The sequence below is a fragment of the Meriones unguiculatus genome, chromosome 6 (genome assembly GCF_030254825.1).
Source record: "Meriones unguiculatus strain TT.TT164.6M chromosome 6, Bangor_MerUng_6.1, whole genome shotgun sequence".
Classification (NCBI taxonomy): Eukaryota; Metazoa; Chordata; class Mammalia; order Rodentia; family Muridae; genus Meriones; species Meriones unguiculatus.
The window spans coordinates 46,911,450-46,933,797 of NC_083354.1; the positions used below are offsets into that span (position 1 = coordinate 46,911,450).

General features: G+C 41.3%; 1 protein-coding gene across 1 annotated transcript in view; it reads right to left on the reverse strand.

Annotated features, from left to right (window-relative positions):
- Acad11 (acyl-CoA dehydrogenase family member 11) overlaps positions 1 to 22,348 on the reverse strand; it is a 61,862-nt gene that overhangs the window by 37,243 nt on the left and 2,271 nt on the right. Inside the window, exons 2-9 of the mRNA XM_021647792.2 lie at positions 18,398 to 18,497; positions 15,783 to 15,908; positions 15,081 to 15,242; positions 13,085 to 13,249; positions 7,580 to 7,721; positions 7,183 to 7,304; positions 6,051 to 6,157; positions 4,817 to 4,943 (exon numbers count right to left, since the gene is read on the reverse strand). Of these exons, the coding sequence (XP_021503467.1) occupies positions 4,817 to 4,943; positions 6,051 to 6,157; positions 7,183 to 7,304; positions 7,580 to 7,721; positions 13,085 to 13,249; positions 15,081 to 15,242; positions 15,783 to 15,908; positions 18,398 to 18,497 (1,051 nt within the window). The remainder of the gene's footprint in view (positions 1 to 4,816; positions 4,944 to 6,050; positions 6,158 to 7,182; positions 7,305 to 7,579; positions 7,722 to 13,084; positions 13,250 to 15,080; positions 15,243 to 15,782; positions 15,909 to 18,397; positions 18,498 to 22,348) is intronic.

Genomic DNA, 22,348 nt, shown 5'->3' on the forward strand with positions numbered 1-22,348 from the left:
CTCAAGCCTCAAACCCAAGTTAGGTTTACAATGTTCTGCCAAGAGTGGCCACAAGCCGCTGGCAGAAACAAAACCAGCCCTTCTGGAGGAAGGAGCTTTGTACAAAAACACATATAACTTCTTTGAAAAAAAATTCGCCCACAGTCCACCCTGAAAAATCACTAATCACTCCAGGAAACCAGACATCAGGGGCAAGAATCAGCAAAAACAGCATGTCAACAAAAACAATCATGCTTCCTTAAAACCATAGATAATGTTCACATTCATGGCATAAAATACTTGTGGTCAGTAGATTGCAGGAACAAAGGAAGGAATTACATGTATGACAATGGGCTAGTAAAACTGACAAAGCAAACTTGAATCGCAACCCAAGGAGACAAAAGCCTGAGCAACCAAGTTTAAAAATGTTATCATGGCTTCTCAAAGGGTGGTGGGACCAGAGGCCCCTGGAGACCTGAAGACTGATGGAGTACAGTTCCTAAGTCACTTTGCAGAGTCTGGGCCCCTGTTCTTTAAGGATTCTCCAGGTATTTGTGACACTTTCCAAAGTTAGACAATAGCAGACTATGGAGGACTGAACTGTGGTCCAGGAACAGTTAAAACAAAACAAAACAACAATAACAGCACTGGAGGGCAGATCTAAAGAACTTACTCCACACAGAAAAGAGAAGAAAAACATGAGTGAAGAAGGATATAACTGATTCATGAGGTCGAGCGGCTGACTCTATGGCAACAACAAAGTTAGAAATCAAGGGGAGAGCATAGTGAGACAGCACAGAGGGTAAGGGTGCTTGCTGCCAGACGACCAGAGTTCAATCCCTAGGACCTGACTTCTATGTGCATACAACCCCAAACAAATAAACAAATATAATTAGAATGTTAAAAAAATCAAGGGTGAGTATCTTCAACTACCAAGAGAAAGTAATTAACAACCTAGAATTCATATTCCCAAACTGTCTTTTGGCTGCTAGTGGTGGCACATACCTATAATCTTAGCACTTGGAAAGCTGAGGCAGAAGGATCATGAGTTTGAGGGCAGACTGAGCTAATTAGGGAGACACTGTCTCAATACATAACATGGAGTTTCAAAGAACTAGGACAAAATGAAAGCATCATCAATTGGCAAGGACTAGTTACTGCCTCAAAAACAAAACAAAAACCAACAAACAGCAACAAAAGCCCCGGTAGACTCTCAGCAAAGGAAATTGGCTCCAGGAGAAACATCTGAGTTGCAAGAATTAATGATGATATAATAGCAAAGTGAGTAAATCTAAATAAGACTGTTCGGGCCAAACAGTAACTTCCGATTTGTACAACTAAAACAGCACAAAGAAAATACTGGATGAAAATTCTCCAATATTCTAGAGACATATTAATAAACAAATACTTACAGCATTTCTCTATCAACCACTTTCTCAACATTTCAGCTAAGAGAATTACAGGGCTAAAGATCACAGGTACTGTCAAAACTTTTCATGTGTATCATCAATTATTGTAGATTATTCTTCCAAAATACACTGCTCTCAGCAATGGACTCTCAGCACTGCTAACAATATTCCTCTAGGGGAAGCAAGGCTAGTCTGGAGTCCAGTGCTGGACAAGGCAGAAGCCTGCACTTTCAAAGGCTCCAGGATGGAGAGCGCTTGTCACATCTGTCAGGAAGTCAGTTAAATGAGGTTTGGGGTTGCATATTATTTCTATTCCCAGAGTTGCCATAAGAAGTCAATGCTATTATGTTTGGTAATAAATATATTAGGAAATATGTTTATGATGTACTCATGCTGACTATCTCTTTTCTGAGAAATCAAATTATGCCTGTGTTTACATGCCCCAGGAGGGCGGGCTCATTTTAAGCCATGCTAAAGAGATAGGAGAAATCCTAATTCCTTTAGTGACTACTATACTTTTGCTTCCCAGAATTAACTGCTCCTAGCCTGAATCCCCAGGAGCTACTTGGGGATCAGCTGGCTCTGCCTATTTTTTTTGACTCCACTTTCCCTGTTCCCTTCTGTGGACACTGGCCCGAACCTACGCATGCTTTCTCTGCTCCGCTATGCCTCCTCACTCTTCTCCACAGCTTCCCTCTCTGCCTTGTGGCTACCTGATGCCATGCGGTGATTTCTATGCCATCTTATGTGTCATGGCATGGCTTTTTTCTTCTCCTTTGGGCAGCTGCCGAGATGTACCACTTGACTGCCATGGGGTGCCTAATAAAATTGCCCTCAGCATCCACCTGAGTCCATTCCTACCAGTCCTTAAATAAGTAGACAACAAGCCCCGAAAGAGTCCCTGCATTTATCCATATCATCTGGTGAACATGAAGAGGCTCCCTCAGACTCCGGTAAGCTGACCACCATGACCTGTGTGTGCTCCTTACACTGCGCTGCTTGTTCCTGTCACGCGTTCCAGCGTTAGTGTTCATCACTGTCTTCACCAGGAAGAGCTGCGTGGGTACAACTTTAAAGATACTGGTTATGTTCATTTTAGGATACCTAAGGAGTTTCAAAAGGTCACAGAAATAGTCCCCCTGACCTTATTTTTTTTTTCTTATTATGGAAAACACACAAAAATATTTAAAAAGTCATCAAGAATTTTAGTAGCTAAGGATACTTGCTGTTAAAATGGTGCTGTAGCATAGATATAATATTCTCTAGATGTGCCTACTTGGTTTGGCACCTCAGCTGTAATAACATTGAACACAGTTCAGTGTTCTCTCGCCTTTATCTTGAGAATTGTTGTTTAAGTACCTGCAATCATTCGAGAGTATGACCCACAGCTGGGCATTAGCACTGTTCAGATCTACAGGATAAAACTACACATGTTGGCACAAGTGTCCGCATGAAGACATACCGCACGTTATCAGATGTGGGAACCCAGATTTAAAAAGGGCTCCACCAACACAGAGTGTCTTTTCTTAGCACACAAGCTTAGGCAACCTTTGCTTTCTCCAGTCCATCTGGGTTTTGTTGGTTTTTACTTTTACTGTAAGTTCTGTGCACATATTTTCCCAGCTGAGTAACGTGGAGTTCAGAGGTACCACAGCCTTCCCTGACCCCTCCCGGCCCTGCTGCAGTGTCCCTGGGACACCTGTTTGACTTTAAGGATGAAGGAGAAAACCCCTTACTTCCATCTGCTGATCTTGGCTTGTCCTTAGAATCACGGGCTGGTTGCAGGCACGGGCATGCAACAGAGAGGCTTTGTTTCAGTGTGAGCACGTAGAAACTAAATGAACTGATGGGTGAGCTGGGATCTCCATCCAGACTCCACCAAGCAAACAAAAAGCTGAACAATTGAGGGTGTTGCTCTAGCCCTACTCACATTCCTGGTGAAGCTCTGGCCTCCATGGAACGTAAAGCATTTTGTTGTTGTTTTCAAGTACTGTGACAGCCTTCTGCTTGGGACAAATACAGCTGCTGTGTGGCTGAAGGGGACCAGTCCAAGAAGCTGGATAATTCTTCAAGCCACCTTTGAGTTCTCTCTTCCACTTGCTCTCTTTATCACCCAATCACCTATTTCACCATTATGGAAAAAGCCCACTTTCATTTCAAAATTTTTCAAGATGCACCTTTCTTTATGATGATCTGTTCTTTTGTATGATCCACTCAGTTTTTCAAATCTACTTTGCATTTGTTTTTCTGGTGTGCACCTTTTCTGTTTCACTGATTTATTCCATTGTCCTAAAATTTAATTTCCTAAAACTTCAACTGAAATTTCTTCGAGGAAGGATAATGGTGTATCAGACAGCCATACTGAATTAAAAGTGCTGTTTTCCACTTTTGATATACAAAAGCTTAATTTTAAACTCAAAATTGGACAAACACTAGCTAGAGCAGAAACTACTCAGTGTCACTGGATGTAAGAGGTGTCAATTTTAGAATTAATACTTCAGTATTCTTCAAGCAAATCTATCTCACTCTATGTTAAATGTTTATCTCAGATATTTACCACCATGGCAACTAGTCATATAACTCAGCAACCCTAATTCCCCGTAAAGGCATCTTACTTCTGAGCACTGTGTGAGACTCTTGGTCTTTCGAGTCCCTCACTTGACTCTACCAGCCCAGCTCTAAACTCTCACAGCCAGAGGTACTTACAACAAGACTTACTGTATATAGCCAGACTTACTCTTGTTGCAGAAGGAAAAACTGAGGCCACACAAACTAATCGGCACAAGGCCAACAACATACCCCTGGAATGGACTGGAACCACGCCCTTACAATCTCCTCACATATACATACCTGTGTCCCTCACACACTGTCAAATGTTCTTCTTCCTTTTCTTTACAGCAGTTGTCTTCTTTTTACCGCCTGTCTTTCCATAGGGGCACACAAACCCAGTCTGTCTTGTTCTTATTTTCAGCTGCTCACTAGGTATCCAGTCTGTCATTAGGTACCCAGGACACACTTCTTTATGGGACGAATGCTGCCTCACTACAATCCATGAACTTCTTTGATGTAACCCCTTAGAGCAATAGCTTATGGGGAAAGAATGCGTAGTATTTATGCGACTTGAAATGATAGGCCAAAGGTCACAGCCTTGTCTATTTTGGGAGTCAACTGCAGTTCTCAAATTTTCAGAGCATCCACATTTAAACAAAAGCTGAAGGTCACCGCCTTAGCACAAAGCAGCTGGACGTAATGTTTTACTCCCATGTATTCAGGCCCTCACTGCCTGCTCCCTTTGGCCTCGTTCTACTCCTGTAGAGGTGTGTGCATATCCTCCACACATCTTTTAGCTCTAAATGTGTATGAGGCTGTGATTTAAGGTAAGTGGGAGGATGGAGGAAAGTCTGGCTGCCAGGAGACTCACACCTTACCTTCTCAGCAGGAAGGATGTGCTGCTTCATGAACTGCTTAACCTTAGTGAGAACTTCCTGGCCTCTCCTGGTCTGTACAAACAGCTGGCTTTTAGGGTCAGCCTGTGGGGGTGCAGTTTTGAAAGTCCTTGGCAAAAGAAAAAAAAAATAAAAGATTACAAAGATGTCATTATTATGTATTTTTTTTAAGGTCTCCTTAGCTAACCAAAAATATCCTTAGGAGAAAATGCCATGTCTGGGAGGCCTGGGCTTACTGCTGTTGAATTCTGCTTCCTTAGCTATCTGCAGCTTGAGGAGGCAAGCCATGAGCCTTACAACAGCCAGGCAAGCTCTACCGCTGAGCTACGACCTTAGCTCCATGGACTATTTTTGGTCTTCATAATATGGAGTAAACATATAATTGCTTAATTTTGATCACTAAGCTTGAATGCTTAAAGAACTTCTTGGGAAAACACAAGCCTCACATGGTCTCAATCAGCACTAGCTTTAGTGATGTGAGCTGTTAAAACCACAAAGGAACAAGGAAGTTATGTACAAATCTGACCATTATTCTTCACATGTGTTTCACAGATACTTGAGCAGAACATTTTAAAAAATGACCTTAAAAGACTAACAAGAAACACAATGGAGCCCTTGTTCTGTTGGAAAAAAAAGTCATACAGAGAAATCTAGAAATGAGTTGTAAAAAACAATTATCCCAGTGTTATGTCATGGGAAAGTGGGACTTAGTGTGTTCTTGAGGTTAGTATTATACACACATTGTATAAGAAGCAGAAATGTGACTGGAAGAGTGGGTTAGACTCCTCAGAAATGCTGCCCTGAAAGAGACAGAGTTTCAAAGACACTTGTAAAATGTTGAAGAAAAAGTAGCATTGCTATTAATAAATAAGATCATTTAAATAAGTATGTGTAAGTAACACAAATATTATAAAAAACATGTTCACCTATATAGTTAAAAAGTTATACATTCAAGTGGCAAAGAACACATTTAATTATAAACATGGGCGTTTTCTTTACATATTTAGGTCAGTTTATTTTTAGGTATATAGCAATTACAAGAACATGACCCTCATTGGCAATAACAGCCCTATCTGGGCAGCAATATAACTTCCATTTTCTTAAAGTTTTGACCTCCCCACACCCAATAACTACCATTTCCTGCTCCCTGGGAACTTAAGAGACCTAGCTAATAAAGGCTGTAAATTGAATTGCCCAAAGAATCTGTTTTCCTTACCTTTTTGAGAGCCGTAATCCAGTTTCTGCCAGAGGTTGCACAGTATTGGCAGTCAGAAAGCTATCCTCAGATGAATTATTTCCCAAGAGGTATCTACTGTAGACTCCCTACAAGTAACATATTGAGATAGAGCTATTAAAATTCATTGAAAATGGTCCCTCAATCATCCAATTAGTCTTTCTAGTATGTGATCCATGTGGAGAACTAAACTCACAGAGTCCAAAGATGTCAATCAGACCATTGAGGCTGTGCACTTACATGCAGAGGGAACTGTGTACCTCTGGGTTAGACTCTTGCTTGTGTCATGTAGCTGTGATACTCTAATCCAGGCAGAAGTGTAATTGATAACTCAAACAAAACTTGAAAATGAGCCATTGCCAGAAAAACCAGCCTGCAAGTTGCACTTTCTGTACTGATCATTGCTTTCCCTTCATAGGTATCAAAACAGCATAGCATCCAATACTCAAGCCAAGATGGCAATGAATGAGATGACCTTTACTGTTTAATATCAGTTTTGATCACTAATTTAGGCAAAACTGTCTCCTTCGAGCAGTGTTGGCTGAATGTCAATCAGCATTTTCACAATTCTCCATTTCTGTATTTCCAACCTAATACAGCCCTTCCCCCACATGACTGCTCACCTTCATTGTCAGTCTGACCGGATTTAGCATCGCCATGGGAACACACTTCTGGGTGTGTTTATGAGTACGTTTCTAGAAAGATTTAACTGTGCTCCTGCCCAGGATGAATATGGGTGGCATCAGGCCATGGGTGGCTCCCAGACTAAACAAGGGGAGAAGACTTTTTGGTCTTCGACAGAGAATTTTAGCTTGCTTTTACACCAGGTACCCACCATGGTCTTCCGCCACATTTCTCCCTACTTTGCCATTACACGCCTTCTCTCGCTGTCCTTTTTTGTTACACAAAAAAGTCATAGCACATGTGTGATTTCTTCCCGTTGAAGTCTTGTTATTATTGTTATTATTATTATTATAAGTTCTAATACATGTTACTGATATCTGACACTTGGAGTTGCACAGTGGCCTAAGAATAAGACAAAAGAGCTTGAACCAGAAAACACTGTTCACAGTGCATCAGTAAGGAATGGTGAAACCTGTGCTAAAATAATTACCTGTGCTATTCCAGCCAATTTAAAAAATGAAAGGGCCATAAAGAAATTCCAGTTAGGAAGATTAGGATCAATTCCCCTGCGACGGCAATATATTGAAATCAGTTCTTCCATCAATGGTATTCCTATAAAAACAGCCCAAAGCATAAATCTTAATAAAAATCACAAGAAGATACAATACAAACACAGACAGTATTAAGCCTATTCTAAATAGTGATTCCCCAAGTAATATTATATGCAAAATCTGTGCATTGTCAAAGATTATAAAAAGTGAAATGTTATGTTCAGAAAACCAGTAATATGAATTAGAAACATTTTTAAGGAACAAAAACATCATAAAACTAATGTCTTTCAGCTCTGGCAATAATAAAGAGGATTTAATAAGACTGCTTTTCTGTACCTGTGTTCTCTTGAATGTGAGAGCCTCGGTTTATCATGGGCAGTGTCCTGGGCCAAAAGTAAAACAAGGAAAGATGGGCTAAGTCTGACAAAGGATGGCCGAAGGTCGAAAGCTCCCAGTCCAATACTGCTATCACCCGACACTGCAACAAGATGCACACACGCCTTTGACACACTGAAATTCCAAACAAACTAAGTAAGTGAGCACAGGACACAGTGCATCTCAACCACCAGATTTCCATCAAAATGCAAGATGAGGTCCCAGTTTGTAGCCTTTGCCCACAGTGGTGCGTCTCATTTATGAAAACCAACTAGCCTTGACTGTCTACAAGGCCTCTGGCTCTACTGCTGGCTGCCAATCCTCCTGCACTCCACCTTGACATCTCTGCTAACAAACAGATACAAACACAGCTCAAACCTCTTAACCTGGAGGAACTGTGGTAAAGAAGAAATTCTAATTACTAATTATATTTTAAGAATCAATGTATAAGAAAGCATTTGCTCTAATGATGAGTCTAATTATACAATAAACATACGATTATGGCAATAATATTTTAAAGTAAGTGATATAAAATAATCAGGAAAGTGCTGATCCCTTCAAGTTGTCTTCTGTTACCCCCCCATGCATGTACAATATGCATGTGTGTGACCCAAGCTTACCACACACAAGATAAATAAATATAGCTTAAAAAATTAAAGGTCACCAAATAATCTTCAGAGTTAAAATGATATGCACCAAGCTAATAGCAATAGTTTACTTCAAGGGACTGAGGCAGGGGCTGAACTGCAGAGCAGGACGCCTCAATTAGAGATTCTATACAGTGGTGTGACATTGTGTGTCTTGGATTCAGAAAGGACCCTCCACAGGCTATTCTATGGGGATTGTAACAATACTTGGCCAGATGAAACTGCAATGTGAGTCAGGATGCTCCAAGCTTCCTTGCTTGTTTGTGTGTTTTCACTCCCTTGAGTCTTTGGAAAAACTTAAGACATATCTGGGCTCTGAATCACACAGATCTATATTTAAGTCAGAGTCTGGGTTACAGAGTAAATGACAGTGTCTCAAAAAAAGAAAAAAACAGTGAAGAAAGGGCTAGAAAACAAAGGTCATTGCTAAAGCGCTTCCCTGGCTCTAGGTTCAATCCACAGGCATAGGGAGGAAAGGCCTTATTTGAGTAAGATGCGAAGCTATAGCCCAGTGATACAACTGATACTAGGCAGCAAAACTTTGAAGAGCTAAGTTCAAGAATGTTCTAATTCTCACATATACCTCGAGTCTAAATATTTTAATAAAGTAAATACTAAAGAAGACAGTTTTTAAAATGTCAAATGAAGTCACAGAGGAATCCTGGAGCCTGAAAAGGGGGTAATCAAATCTGCTCATTTCAAAGGAGGCAGAAAGAATTACAGGAGCTGGGTGATGGTAGCACAAGCCTTTAATCCCAGCACTCGGGAGGCAGAAGCAGGTGGATCTCTTTGAGTTCAAGGCCAAACTTGGTCTGCGCTGGAGAGATGGCTCAGCAGTTAAGAGTACTAGTGGCCCTTTCAGAAGACCCAGGTTTGGTGCCCAGCACCCACTCAGCAGGTCACAATCATCTGTAACTCCAGTTGCAGGGGATCTCACACCATTTTTTTGACTTCTGTGTAGGGACAAGGCATAGGTGTGGTATGCGGACAGACAAGCAGGCAGAACATTCGTACACATAAAAAATGATAGGAGGAAAGAAAGAAATAAAAGAAGCTATGTGGACATATAATCCCAGGACTCAGGAGGCTGAGGCAGGAGAATGGCGAGTTTGAGGCTAGTCTGGGTTTCATTTTAATGCCCTGTCTCAAACAGACAAGAAATAAAAGAGTAGAGAGTGAGATGTGCGTGATAAAAGATACGGGGTTTCAACAGCTGATCACTGCAGGGGCTCAGGGGTGTGGGGGGTGTGGTCATGCAGCACTGAGTTTAAAGGTCTAAGGTGGAAATCAGATTTCACCACTGTCACGGGCGGACTGGGTATCTGTGAACCCTCAGAGGCACAGGTTTAAAGTCTACTCCCCAGTGGCCTTCCTGATAGGATCAGAGCCTTCACAGAAGGTCTTTTGGTCCTCCCTGACCCCCAGCCAATGGAGGACTGAGGAAGAAGGCCAAGTGCAGCCCCAGGGGACGCTGCATCTTAACCTTGGGTTCCTGGAACTGTGAGAAACGTGTGTTTGCCGTTCAAGCCCCTAAGCCTGTGACTCTGTGTCATAATGGCCCAGACCGTTACTCTCTCTGCTCTGGATCTTCTCAGTTGCCCCTGGACGTTTTCCCTCTCTTACTCACAATAGAAACCTTCCTCTAAGGATGGAGAAATCATGTTGGTGGTTTCTTTACTGTGTCCCCTTGCACAAAGTAACCAGGGTGCATGACTGAGGAATGTGCTTTTTCTGGCCTACCGCACACATTCCTGGAAGGTTGGTCACCAAAAACTGTTTCTGTTTTGTTTCCTAATCATCATATTCTAAAGACAAAACCAAAACATTACAGTTGTTTTTTTTTTTTAAATAAAAAAAAAACCTTAAACCTTACAGAACAATTAAATTTTTAAACAATCAAATTTTAAAACAGTAGAATTAAAATTTTCAAATAATTCCATCCCAACTCCAAAAGTTTTGGTGCTGGGTACTTTCTGTCAGGTTGACCAAAGCTAGGGTCATCTGGGAAGACAGAACTTCAGCTGAGAAAGTGTCTCCATTGGATTGGCCTCTAGGCAGATATGGGGCATTTTCTTGATTAGAGATTGATGTGGAAGGGCCCAGCCCACTGTGAGTATCACTATTCCAGGGCAGGTGGCCCTGGGCTGCATTAGGAAGCAGGCTCAGTTCCAGCCCTGCCTTCCCTCAGTGATGGATGGTGATCAGGATGTGTGAGTCAAATAAACCCTTTCCTTCCCAAGACATGACTGTTCGGTATTTATCATCACATTAGAAAGCAACCAGGACACACATCTTAAAGATGTAATGTACCTGAAGCTCCTCTGAATGATAGGCTTGGCAGGCATTGCAGGAAGGTAAGATGGAAGCAGAAGAAGGAAACAGAAGGAGAGGGGAAGGAGGGAGGGGAGCTGAACTACACTGGGCATCAGCTATGTACCAGGCCCAGCTGGATGAGACCCATGTTGAGGAATGTGGAGGATAAGCTCTCGGGATATCTCTATATTACCTTTTATTTTTGTGTATGTGTGTTTTGCCTGCATCTAAGTGCATCACACATATGGGGTGCCTGAAGAAGCCAGAGGGGGCACCAGATTCTCTGCTGCTGGAGAGCAGCTGGTGCTGTTAACTCTTCATGTTAGTCCACTCAGGACCGTTCCTTCTATGCCCAATTGTATAGTTCCCTTGGATGATATGTTATATTTCCTTCCTAGTGATTATTTCCTTCCTGAATGTTTCTGAGCGGAGTTGGTAAGGATGCTTTTTGACTTGAATTCTGCCAGCCACATGTTATTCCATGAAGAATCAGTAACAATATTTATTTTCTGGTGGCAGAAATTGATTAAATTCAACTTAGTTAATAATTATGAGATTACTAAATAGAAGATAAAAACATTCCCACTATCATATAATCTAAAAACATTCAAAGGATATGAGCATGTTAACAAATTAGCATTGCAGCCGAGTAAACATAATATGTATCTTCCGCTTTCATTTAAAAAATTATTTAATCTGTGTGTAAATGTGTGTGTGTGTGTGTCCTGTGTGCAGGGCCCAGAGAGGCCAGAAAATGGAGGGTGTTGGCTCCCTAGAATTTGAATTATAGGTGGTTGGTGGCTTCCCTAAGTGGGTGCTGGGAGCTGAGCTCAGGTCCTCTGTGAGAGCACACCCTCAGTGCTTTCTCTTTAAAGATAATCCTTTCCCAGGCATTCTGATGACTTGCTTGTCTGAACACAGATGATGCCTGTTTCAGTGTTTTAATTCCTTAAGAAATGGGCTTAAAGCCAGAGACTATCTATAGAAGTAGGAAGGCAATTGGGATTTACTATAGTTTACTATCAGACTCAGTATGTAAGGACTAACCCTAAAATTTTAATGTTAGTCAACAAATATAACCCACTAGAAGATGGAGGTTTAGATTTTTTTTTCTTACTTGCCTTCAATGAAGACTAAAAGTATCCTGAATTACAGAGCACAGGTGACTCTAGCATATTGAAAGATGGGCTCTAAAATATCAATAAATCAAATAATACACATTAAAGACAGACCAAATTCTGCTATGTTTTTAGGTACAAGCTGTTATAATTTTCTAGGGTACAAGTTAGCATTGCTTCATTCCCTAAGCCTAAAGTGGAAAGCTGGCAAAGTTAAATTCAGAATATTTAGTGCCACTGACCAAAAGTTACACACACCCACACACAGTCCTTCCGATGATTGGACAATGGTTTTCTGGCTTTAAAGTGGTAAAGAGACCATTTACACTCAGTATACACCACACTTTGAATTTCTGTCTTTCCTGCTAGTGACCTGAGGCATCACAGTCCTTGTCATGCTGGGCAGTCAGAGGCAGGCACAGCGTCACACAGGAAAGCAACTGACATATCAGAGTGATTGTGCTGCTAAACTATGATGCTCAACAGACTAGGTATCTTGAATGTATTTTCAAATTAGGCTATTTTCAGCTTGTTCTAGATATCAGTCTATAACTGGACTGCAAGATGGGCTTGTACAACCACACCCAAGCTGACTTGTCTGTGAAAAATGTTCTGTCCTGCTGGCAAATGTGCTTATGTGTGTTTATGAAATTCAGTTAATGTTGTTCTATTTTTAATTATGCCTTATGCCAATTATGCTATTCATTTTCTCCCTGTACTCTTCCTGTAGGGAAGAGATATGAAGTAAGAAGCCCCATACATGAGCGATACAAGTCCCACAAACTTAACACTGTGAGGAAATTAATCAGCTTAGAAAATACTCCTCTAAGAAGTAAGACTTGGGAAACTATAAATCTTAATTTGTTTGGGTTCTCTCCAAAGAAGTACTGTGTGTATTTATACAGGCAAAGAGTGGGTTAATCTCACATAATTCTTTATTTGGAAGCCTCAAAGGGGCTTCTGGGATTCTTTCCTAAGCTTATACTAAACAAATTAAAAAATCCCATGACACAGGACAGAAGAGCTCAAAGTAATGTAAGGGAACTAGAAGAAAGCGTTAGAGCATAGGCAAGCTAACATAAAGCTGACATCTTCTTTGACAAGAGTGATACAGAGCAACTTCCAAGTCCTATTTAAGTGATGGCTGTGACACCGTTTAAGATTAGGACCAGTCACAGAGGCAGACAGATCCCTACGCTAAAAAATCTGTAGGACTCTTCTCCAGAGGCTTTGAGTTGGAGACATCCTGAGGTGTGGGGAGGAACAGACTGCTCTAGGATCTTTCAGGACTCTGTGGGTCGGGGTGAAGGATGACCAGGGGACATCTGTTTCCCTCTGGAATCTCAGGTCAGACCTATACAACACATCACAGATACAACTCACAGTACCTCTTTGGGGTGGAAAACTATGTTATCCAGCTTGAAGTCTCCGTGAATCAGGCACTCCTCATTGTCATTATCTGGCAAGTTGTTCATTAGCCACTCGGAGAGCTGGTCCATGGCAGGGACGTTCTGATGGGCCGAAGCCTGGTACTGCTTTGTCCAGGTGGATACCTAGAGGTATCAACGAGTACGCCATAAATGTGAAATAGAATGTGGGAGCCAGCTACTCTAAAACAAGTTCTTCTGTGCCAAAGTCCATCTTACTCCTACATGCTTAACAAAACATTCCGCACATGAAACTCCCAGCAGCCTGAAACACTCCTATCAGCCTAACATCAGCTAGCTCCCTTTTACCTACCGAGGTTTCAATTGGACCTATGCTAGCATAGGTGTCAAGAATGGGCTTCACTCAGTAACTACTTCATGGAAGAAAGAAATGAAAAAATACAAACAACACTCCCTACACCCCATAAACAGACAATCACACACACACACACACACACACACACACACACACACACCACAGCAGACAATTTCTCCATGAAAAGGGAGATATGAAGGCTAGATAGAGCCTTTTCCATTTAACATCCTTTCTTTCACCCACAGCGTATTTTAAATGTACCAGCAAGAGCAGACCAGACTTTGTGTTGTTCATAGACTTTGAAGCACAAAATCCACGTTTGTTCAGAGTCCTCTAATAAATGATACCACATTATTTGGCTGCTCATGTCTCTCCCTTGCCCAATGTATGTCTTCTCAATTTAGTACAACAGAGCAAAGGTTTTCATCTCTGGGGTCTTACTGACTGAGGTGCTTACCTGTGTATTGTCGGTATAAACCTCAAATTTCTCATCTGCAGAGTGAGGATAATACCCGTGTCTTGTGGGTTTTGCAGAGATTTATAAACAAGAGTGTCTACAGCTCGTGCAGCACCCGGCACAGCACACAGTGAAGCCTCTCTCAGACTCTCCCTACCCCATCCTCAGAGGACACACGCATAACAGAAGGTGGCCTGTGTGTGCCCGGCCTTGCTTGGCTTTGGCTGCAGGAGACACCATCTCATTCTTAACGCTTGACACTATTTTTTTCCCACTAAGTTTTTCCCATCCAAGCAAAGGCATGCCAATGCCCATGCCCTGGACATACAGCTCTCATGATGAGCAATAAGCAATTTATTACTAGGCAATAAATTCAGGGAAATAGACCACTTTCCAACTTCGACAACCACAAGTTTCTTTAGGGAAAGAACTTATTTCTGCTTTCTTGATACTTAAAAAAGTATACCACAAGTATTAAGCTCATGAAAGTTTAACAGATATTTGCTTATCACAACTCAGAAAGGGGAAACTGAGTAGAAAGATCTATTGATAAACTGAGTGAAAAGCTGATACAGAAGCTTTTACTGAACAAAAGTTATTTTAAAAATCAAATTAGGGGCTGGGGAGATGGCTCATTCAGTAAAGGACTTGCTGGGCAAGCATGGGGACCTAATCATGACTCCCAGAACCTAAATGAAGATAACATAAGGAAGGGAGGGAGGGAAGAGGAAGACAATGGAAGCCAGGCAGGCACGGTGGTACATGTGTGGAAATGTAGCAATGAAAGAGAGAGACAGAAAGAGTCCTCAGGCTCATTTGCCAGCCACACTAGCTTGACCAGGAAACTCTAGGTCAACCAATTCGATGACAACTCAGGTTGATCTCTGGCCTCCATTCCACACCCATGTGCCATACTTCCATGTATGTACCTGCACAGATAGGTGTAGGTGCACCCACTCAACACACACACACACACACACACACACACACACACACACACACAACATTATTATTTCAATGTTCATTATTTTTCAATGTTAAAAACATATCTGGATATATTACCAAGGGTGATATTAAAACAGCAACATTTCAAAGAGCCACATAATTACGGGTTTACTTTGGCTGGTCGTTTATAGTGCATTATTTCTGAGAACATGACGTGCTTTTTACTGTGGGCAGCTCACCTGTCTTTTGCAGTACCCGACTCCAGTACCGTATCTGTCCAGCCGCAGTGACTGAACATCCAGTGAGTGTAGCCAGGCCAAAGTTTCTATGGCAGACACATATATGGCTGCACGTTCTGCTGGGCTAACGCCAGGAATTGAAAAATCACGAAAGATTCGACCCTATCAAAGTGATAACAACGGCTGGTTTAAATACCTGACAAACAAAATATGCATTTTACCCAGTATGTTAGGCGTGGGTTTATTTGTGAAATATGTAAGTGGATATATGCCAAAGGCAAAATACAAGGACATGCCAGGATGAACCTGCAGGCTTTAGACTGCTTATAAGCCACATCCTTGAATTAAAAACAATTTGAATTTGCTCTTTCTGTGTGGAAGAGCCCCACCACCACACAAATACATAGGTACATCCCCACCTTCCTGTTTGGCTGCTACCACTGTAGGTAGCTCTTTACTGACACCTAGAGGAGTGTTTAAGAATAAGACAGTGAGACCTACCTAGCAAATTTGTTCCTAGTCCATTTCAGGCCTCCCTCATTGTGTGTACTCAAAACAAAATTGTAAGCCTTTGGAGAGGAACTGCATTAAAATGTTAAAGAAACACTATCAGCTGTGGCTGTCACATTTGACTACTACAATGCACTAACTAACTTCATAACTAAAAATAAAAGCAACAACCAAGTAAGACTGTTAACCTACCTGTACACACTCCATCACATAAAATTCCGTTCCGATGATGGAGGCATCACTGCAGTACAGGAGAGGCTTGGGAACAGGAAATCCAATGGAAAACAAGGCTTTCTGAACTTTGAATTCTCTGTCAATCTAAATGGGATTATTAAAAGCCAGAATCAGAGAAATTTAGTAACTGTATGTGATCTAACCTTAACCAAGGCTACTGGTTACAAAACTGTCTCAATACATAAGCCAGAGCTGACAGCAACAATTCCTTTGAAAGGAGGCTTGTTCAATCATTAGATTAAAAATCATGATAATTTAATTGGGGTAAAAAGATGGGCGCTTGTATGGCCCTTGTAGCATGAAGGAAATAGTCTGACTACATTTCACCAGTTTTGTTAAAGAACATTCCTCCGTTCTCAGGAGTTCCCTGCTTGCTGGCTTAATCTCTCCCTTTATATTTCTCAAGAGGCTCAGGATGGATTTCCCCTAGTCAGATAAAGGAGCTGAGGGACATGGATGGTGGCTGTAGGAAGGGAAAATCACCCATTCCTTTTGGACATCAAGGAAGAAACAAACTTCCAAGGAAGGGGCATGAAGACCCTTACAGGTACCTGGTCTGTTTTGGGGATCCAGATAACTATGCGGGGTTGGGAACCAGGCATCCAGAAGCAAATTGGTAGTAAGCTGGAGTCCAATTACGACAAGAGGAAAAACGATATCCTTGGGTAGGACACAGGTTGACCCAAAAAGACCAGGGGGCATGGCTTACAGCAGAGCTGTGATACAGGCGAGCAAGGATGATTCATGCATGTGCAAAGGGCCTCACTCCGACTGGGACGGGGCTACTGACCAGTTCTGGGGAGGGGAAACCATGTAGCTCACGACGGCTTCATGAAGTAATGAAACTATGGAAGGGGGAAGTAACTAAACCCCAAGTGAGAACAGTCAATAGTGCCAATGGCTATTGAAAGAGATGTGTGTAAGCACTCTGATGCCAGAGAGTGAGAAGGGGTGGAGATGGGCGGGGGCATAAGGGGTAGGGAATCACACACGGGCAGCAAAGCTGGAGCACTGCTTTTAAAACCACAGTCGGAGGGGACAACTGAAGGAGTTAATACAAGGCAGTCTACATCCATGGAGACTTGCGCTTAGGCTGAGAGCATGGTGTGCTCTCCTGGGTTCTAGTGGGATATAGTTGAGAAGAGAATCAGAGAGGACTGCTACTAAGGTAGCAATTTCTAGGAAGGGGTGGAGCTCTTCCTTTAGTCATGCTATTTTGGCATTAACAAAAGTTACCCAACTTACTATTTTTTTTTTTAAAGCACCTAAGTTGCTTCATGTTTTCAGGAATATGATGGAGCCAAGAAAGTCAGAATTTGTGTTTTCCTGTTGCTATGATATCAGACCTATCCACAATGACCTTTCCTGGAGAAGGACTAGAAAACGCATGATTACAGTAACATCACACATGCATAGAGTACTCAGAATGCTCTCTAGCACTTGGATTTATGTCCTCTCTTGCTCTCTAAGTATCCTGAGAGATAATTCCTGACTTTGCAGAAAATTTTAGTTTAAAAATTAACTGAGAAAATCATGTTTTAATGTATTTATGAAGTATAGCATGATAACTTGGTATGTATATATTGGGTAGTGAACAACCCAGAATAGTTACAAAACTTAATTTGTAACAAACATCTTTCATAATTCTCCCCAGTGAGTCTAAAACTTAAGGCCTACTATATAATGATTACTCACGTCTTTTTTTTTAACCACTTTATGATTATAAGATGCCTGAAGTAAATACATTAAACTGACTCAGCAAGTAAAGATTGTCATTATAGATAATACTCTTAATATGTAGGGAAACCAAAGCATCTAGAACACATCTACAGGGAAGAACAAAGCCCACCAGGAGACCTGGTGTTGTTCAGGATGACAGTTTAAACACAGTTTTAGATTTCAACCACAGATCCTTTTTAAACAAAAGAGTGTGGGTATAAGGTTACTGTGTAATTCAAATGCTGATTTCTATACCGACCATATCTGGTCACAATACTTGGTCTGAAACATCCTTTCTCAATGTTGTGTTAACACTGCTCCCCACTTGTCCCCTGATATGCCAATAAAGCAGCTTACAGCCAACTATGGATTTCCTGCCAGCCAGGGGAGGAGGAGTTAGAAGAGAAAGTAGGGGATTCAGCCATGGGCAGATAGATGTTCAGGAGGGACCAGCAGAGAGAGAGCTCAAAAAGAAAAGCTACAAAGTTCAAATATCTCTGAGATGCACACAGGGAAGAAGCCTAGTTATCTTAGAGGGTTAAGAATAGAGTTAAAACTGCTCAGTTATGCTGTGAAGCTTTTTAAAAATAATACATTTTAAATAAAATATATTATTTGTGTGATAATTAATATTGTGATGTTGAATAAAATAACTATTTGTGTGATAGCTGGGTTAAGAGAGAAACTGAGAAACAAAGTTTTATAAGAATAACTAACTAAAGGGTATGCAATTCAAGTGTATATTTAATTAAAAGTGCATTTCTGCTAGTCAGTAACTATGAGAAGACCTTCATGCAGTTTAAATTGTCTTGTGTTTTTCAGAGGCAGTTGCTTGCTGCATTTCTGAACCATACCTTATGTGCTTTGGGAAGAAGAGAGCCTGGTGGTTTCTTCCTGAGAACATAGGCTTGAGATCCTTTCTGGAGGAAAAAGGTTGGATTGGACTGTCCTGATCTAGAGGAAAAGGTTTTTAAAAGGTCAATTATAAACATGTCTCCTTCTTGAAATCCTATTGAAATGCCATAAAAGACAAGGAAATGTAGCTCAACGCTGGGCTGACCACAGGGGTAGTCAGCAGCCTGGGGAGGGGGCCACCAGTAGCTTGGACAACTTCATCTTTTACTTACAAACAGGATTGTATTCCAGATCATTCTTTTGTCTTAAGTTCTTTGTTCTAGAATTTTCTCTTGCACAATTTCTTAAGCACTGCTATCTGTATATAAATCTTTAGCTATTCCTAAAGTCTTTGCTTGGTCCCATTCACCACCTGTCCCTCAAAGTCTGCAATTCTCTTCCTCAAAGTCTGTCTTAAAACCACTTCAATCAAGCTTCCATTCCCATCTTTCCACTAATGCTGCCTTTTCGAGGTCACTAGCACAAACCAGGACACTCTTCTACCTTCTGGACACTTCTTCTCAAACTCCTTTGTAGCTTCCTCATAGCTCTTCCACTTCTTAATACTGGGGTGTTATGGCTGGGTTTCCGAACCTCATTTTATTTAGACTCTTTTTCTAGGTAAGCCTTCTACTTCGTGGCTTCCAATACCTTCACTGTTCTGCTCTCAAACCTGTCTAGACCAGGTCTCAGCCCTGAATCTGTATCGAGTTGGTTATTCTAACATATTCACTTAACTGTCTAAAAACCGTCCTGAAACTTACCAACAGAACTTTCATATTTTTTTTTCTGTATTAGCACATTTCTCATCACTATGACAAAATGTCTACCAGAAGCAATTTAGGGAGCATTTTGTTGTTGTTGTCCCCAGTTTCAGGGTGTATGCCTATCTCATGGGAGAAGCATGGCACAGTGGCTCAGTCTATGGTGGCAGGAGATTTCAGCAGCTGCTTCTCACATTTTGGCAAATCAGGAAGCAGAGAGTTCCATCAGAACTCATATGACCTTCTCATATGCATCAGAAGCACATATGACCTTCAAGGACAGCTCCCTGCAACCCACTTCTACAAGCGAGGCCACATGTCCCAAAGGTTCAGTTGTAGTGGTCTGCGTGTTCCCAGGTTTCGGGTGTCTTGAAAAAGTTCACATTACTGTCAAGACAGCAAGAAGTTCTATATAAAGAGATGGTGTAGGGTCAAATACAAGGAAACAGTGGCTACCTAAGCGAGAGTACCCCAAAGCAGTGGTTACTGCGTGGGGCTTTCTTTTGTGGGGTCCAGGAAGAAGAGTTGTTGCCAAAAGGCATACTGACGGTGGTTCTCTGCTTTGACTGACAGGCGTGGGTTACATTAGTCTTTACTGTGAATGTACTCTCCCATGAGGCACCTGATTTTACTCATATGCATGCCCAATCAAGCATAGGCATGAGATGGTAAATACACAATTCCCCTGAAAGGTGAATCAGAGGACACAATTTGCCTTACTGTGTAAAACCATAAACTAATCCAGACTGGACTGGCCTTTCGCATCTAGTTCCAGGATATTTTCCATATGTTCTGAGACACACGTGAATGGATACCAAGCACAAAAAGCCAGTCACCCAGGGACTGCCAAGGCAGGAGCGGCCTTCTGCATTGATTGGAGCAGAAGGTACAGGTAGCTTGATTCAGGTAGGGGTCCTACGTGCTAAGTGCATCATTAGATTAGAAAGGTGGCACTTGGAGTGCCAAGCAGTTAAACTTTGCCTGTTCAAAGTTCAAACACCTAAGCCTGCTAGGATGTTTCACATTCAAACCATGATCCCCTTTAAGGCCACCTCTCTCTCAGTTCATGCTGACCCCATGCTTAGTTACCATGGCAAAAGAGAACCCGTATGTCTTCCCTTCTCAACACCTAATCAATCACTCTTGCTGCCTAGGCTGTGATCACCTCTCACCTATTTCGCCCCACCAAGGCCGAGCTCTGTAATACAGTGCTGTTGTTTCCACCTTTGCCCTCTTGAGTCAACTTCAACGCAGCAAGCAGAATTTTGCTTAAAAAAAAATGATGACAAATGATTTCATCTTTGATTCACAAATCTCTAAGCTTTCCCACTTCCGCTCGGAGCAAAGGGAAAAGGTCCCTGTGACTATGCACAGGGCTCTCACGGTCCTTGTTTACAGTGCTTAGACACACTGGTTAGTATTCCTCAATGTACGTGGCACAGTTCCAGCCCCTGGCCTTTGCTTCAGTCATCCCCGTGTTCAGAAAGCTTTCATAGCCTCATCCTCAACCCCTTCTAGTCTTTGTTAAGTGCCTCCTTCTCCATATAATCTTCCTGCTTTTTCCCCTCCACATTTTCTATGCCCCATAGCACATATAAACCCGCAAATAATATTTAGAAATCATTCTTGTTTATTGTCTGTCTTCCTCAAATAGAATGGAGACTGCAGAAGAGTGACATCAGTGTTTCATACATATTAGGCACAAGAAGACTCGAGTTCTGTTGTATTGAGCTATATAATGTTTACATTGTTGTTTAATTATATTTTATCTCACCAAAAAGACTTAATATTTGAAAGCTAAAATTTTTGTATAAGGAAAAAGAATGTTTACAAAATCTGGAAGGCACAGAATAACTACAGCAAACAAACACCATATCCTATTTTGAAGAAATTACCAGATCTTTGAAGAACTCTGTGTCTTGAATTTCGTACTCACTGTTCTCTTGAAGTTTATCTCCTTAAGCAACATGCTCTATATTTATCCATGGTTTTATACGTGTTATGTATAGCTGTGGTTGCATCACTTTCACTGATCTGTGGTAGCTCACTATGCAAGTGGGCAATTTGTTCTTCTTTTCTGTTACTAAGAAATATTACTGTGTTTAAACCAAAGTTTTCTGTTACAGGCAACACAATAAATATTCCTGATATCCTGGCATGAAATTTTTTTTAACTCTAAGAAATAATATTTCAGGGGCAATGGGTGTGCATGTCTTTCTGATCTCAGGTTTACAGGGTAATGCCGTGTTGGTCAATGGTAGCTATAATGATTCAAATCTTAATCAGTCCTTAATGTCTCGTATCCTAATCAATATCCTAACCAATGCATACACACATATAGACTATACATATGTCTATGTGCATACATATAGTGCTTGTACATGATGTGTGTGAACATGCATGCCACCATATAAGGAGGTCAGAGGACAATGTGAAGCTGCTCAAGAAAGACTTTGAGCTCCTAATCTTACTGTCTTTATTTTCCAAGTGCTAGGATTACAGGTATCACCACAACCTATTCCTGGTTTACGCGGCAGTGGGGATTGAACCCTTAGCATCAAGCATGCTAAGGGGAGCTCTGCTCTATGAAGCAGACCCACAGCCTGGGGAGCAGCTTCCTTACAAACAGTAGTATTTCATAGAGATAGTAATTATCTCATCACAAGCTCTTGAAGTCTTTTACCTGTGGCTCTTTCCCTTTCCCCAGAGCTGATTCTAAGTGTCAGCACTGTCATTTAAGTTCTATAAACATGTGGGTGTCTCTCTTGTAAACTCTCTCTCTCATCGGCATATTTACCTACTTGTGTGGTGATAATATGCCACCTTAACTCAGATTTCCCACTCTGTTGTTCGTTAGAAATGTTTTTGTCAACCCTATGGTCTTTCACATAAAATTTAGAAACATTGTTTTTTTTTTTTTTAAATAAGAGAAAAATAGAATTTTGATTGACATTGATTTGAATCAAAGCTATAGATCAGTTGGGACAAAAAGCAAAAATTTATAATACTGACTTTTCCTGCTGATGTATGTTATTTCTAAATTTCTAAGGTTATTTGAAAACTGACAATAAGGTTTTGTCCTGTTCTATACAAAGGTCTTACACAGCTTCTATTATCCTGGTGTTTAGGTAATTGTTTTTTGCTTTT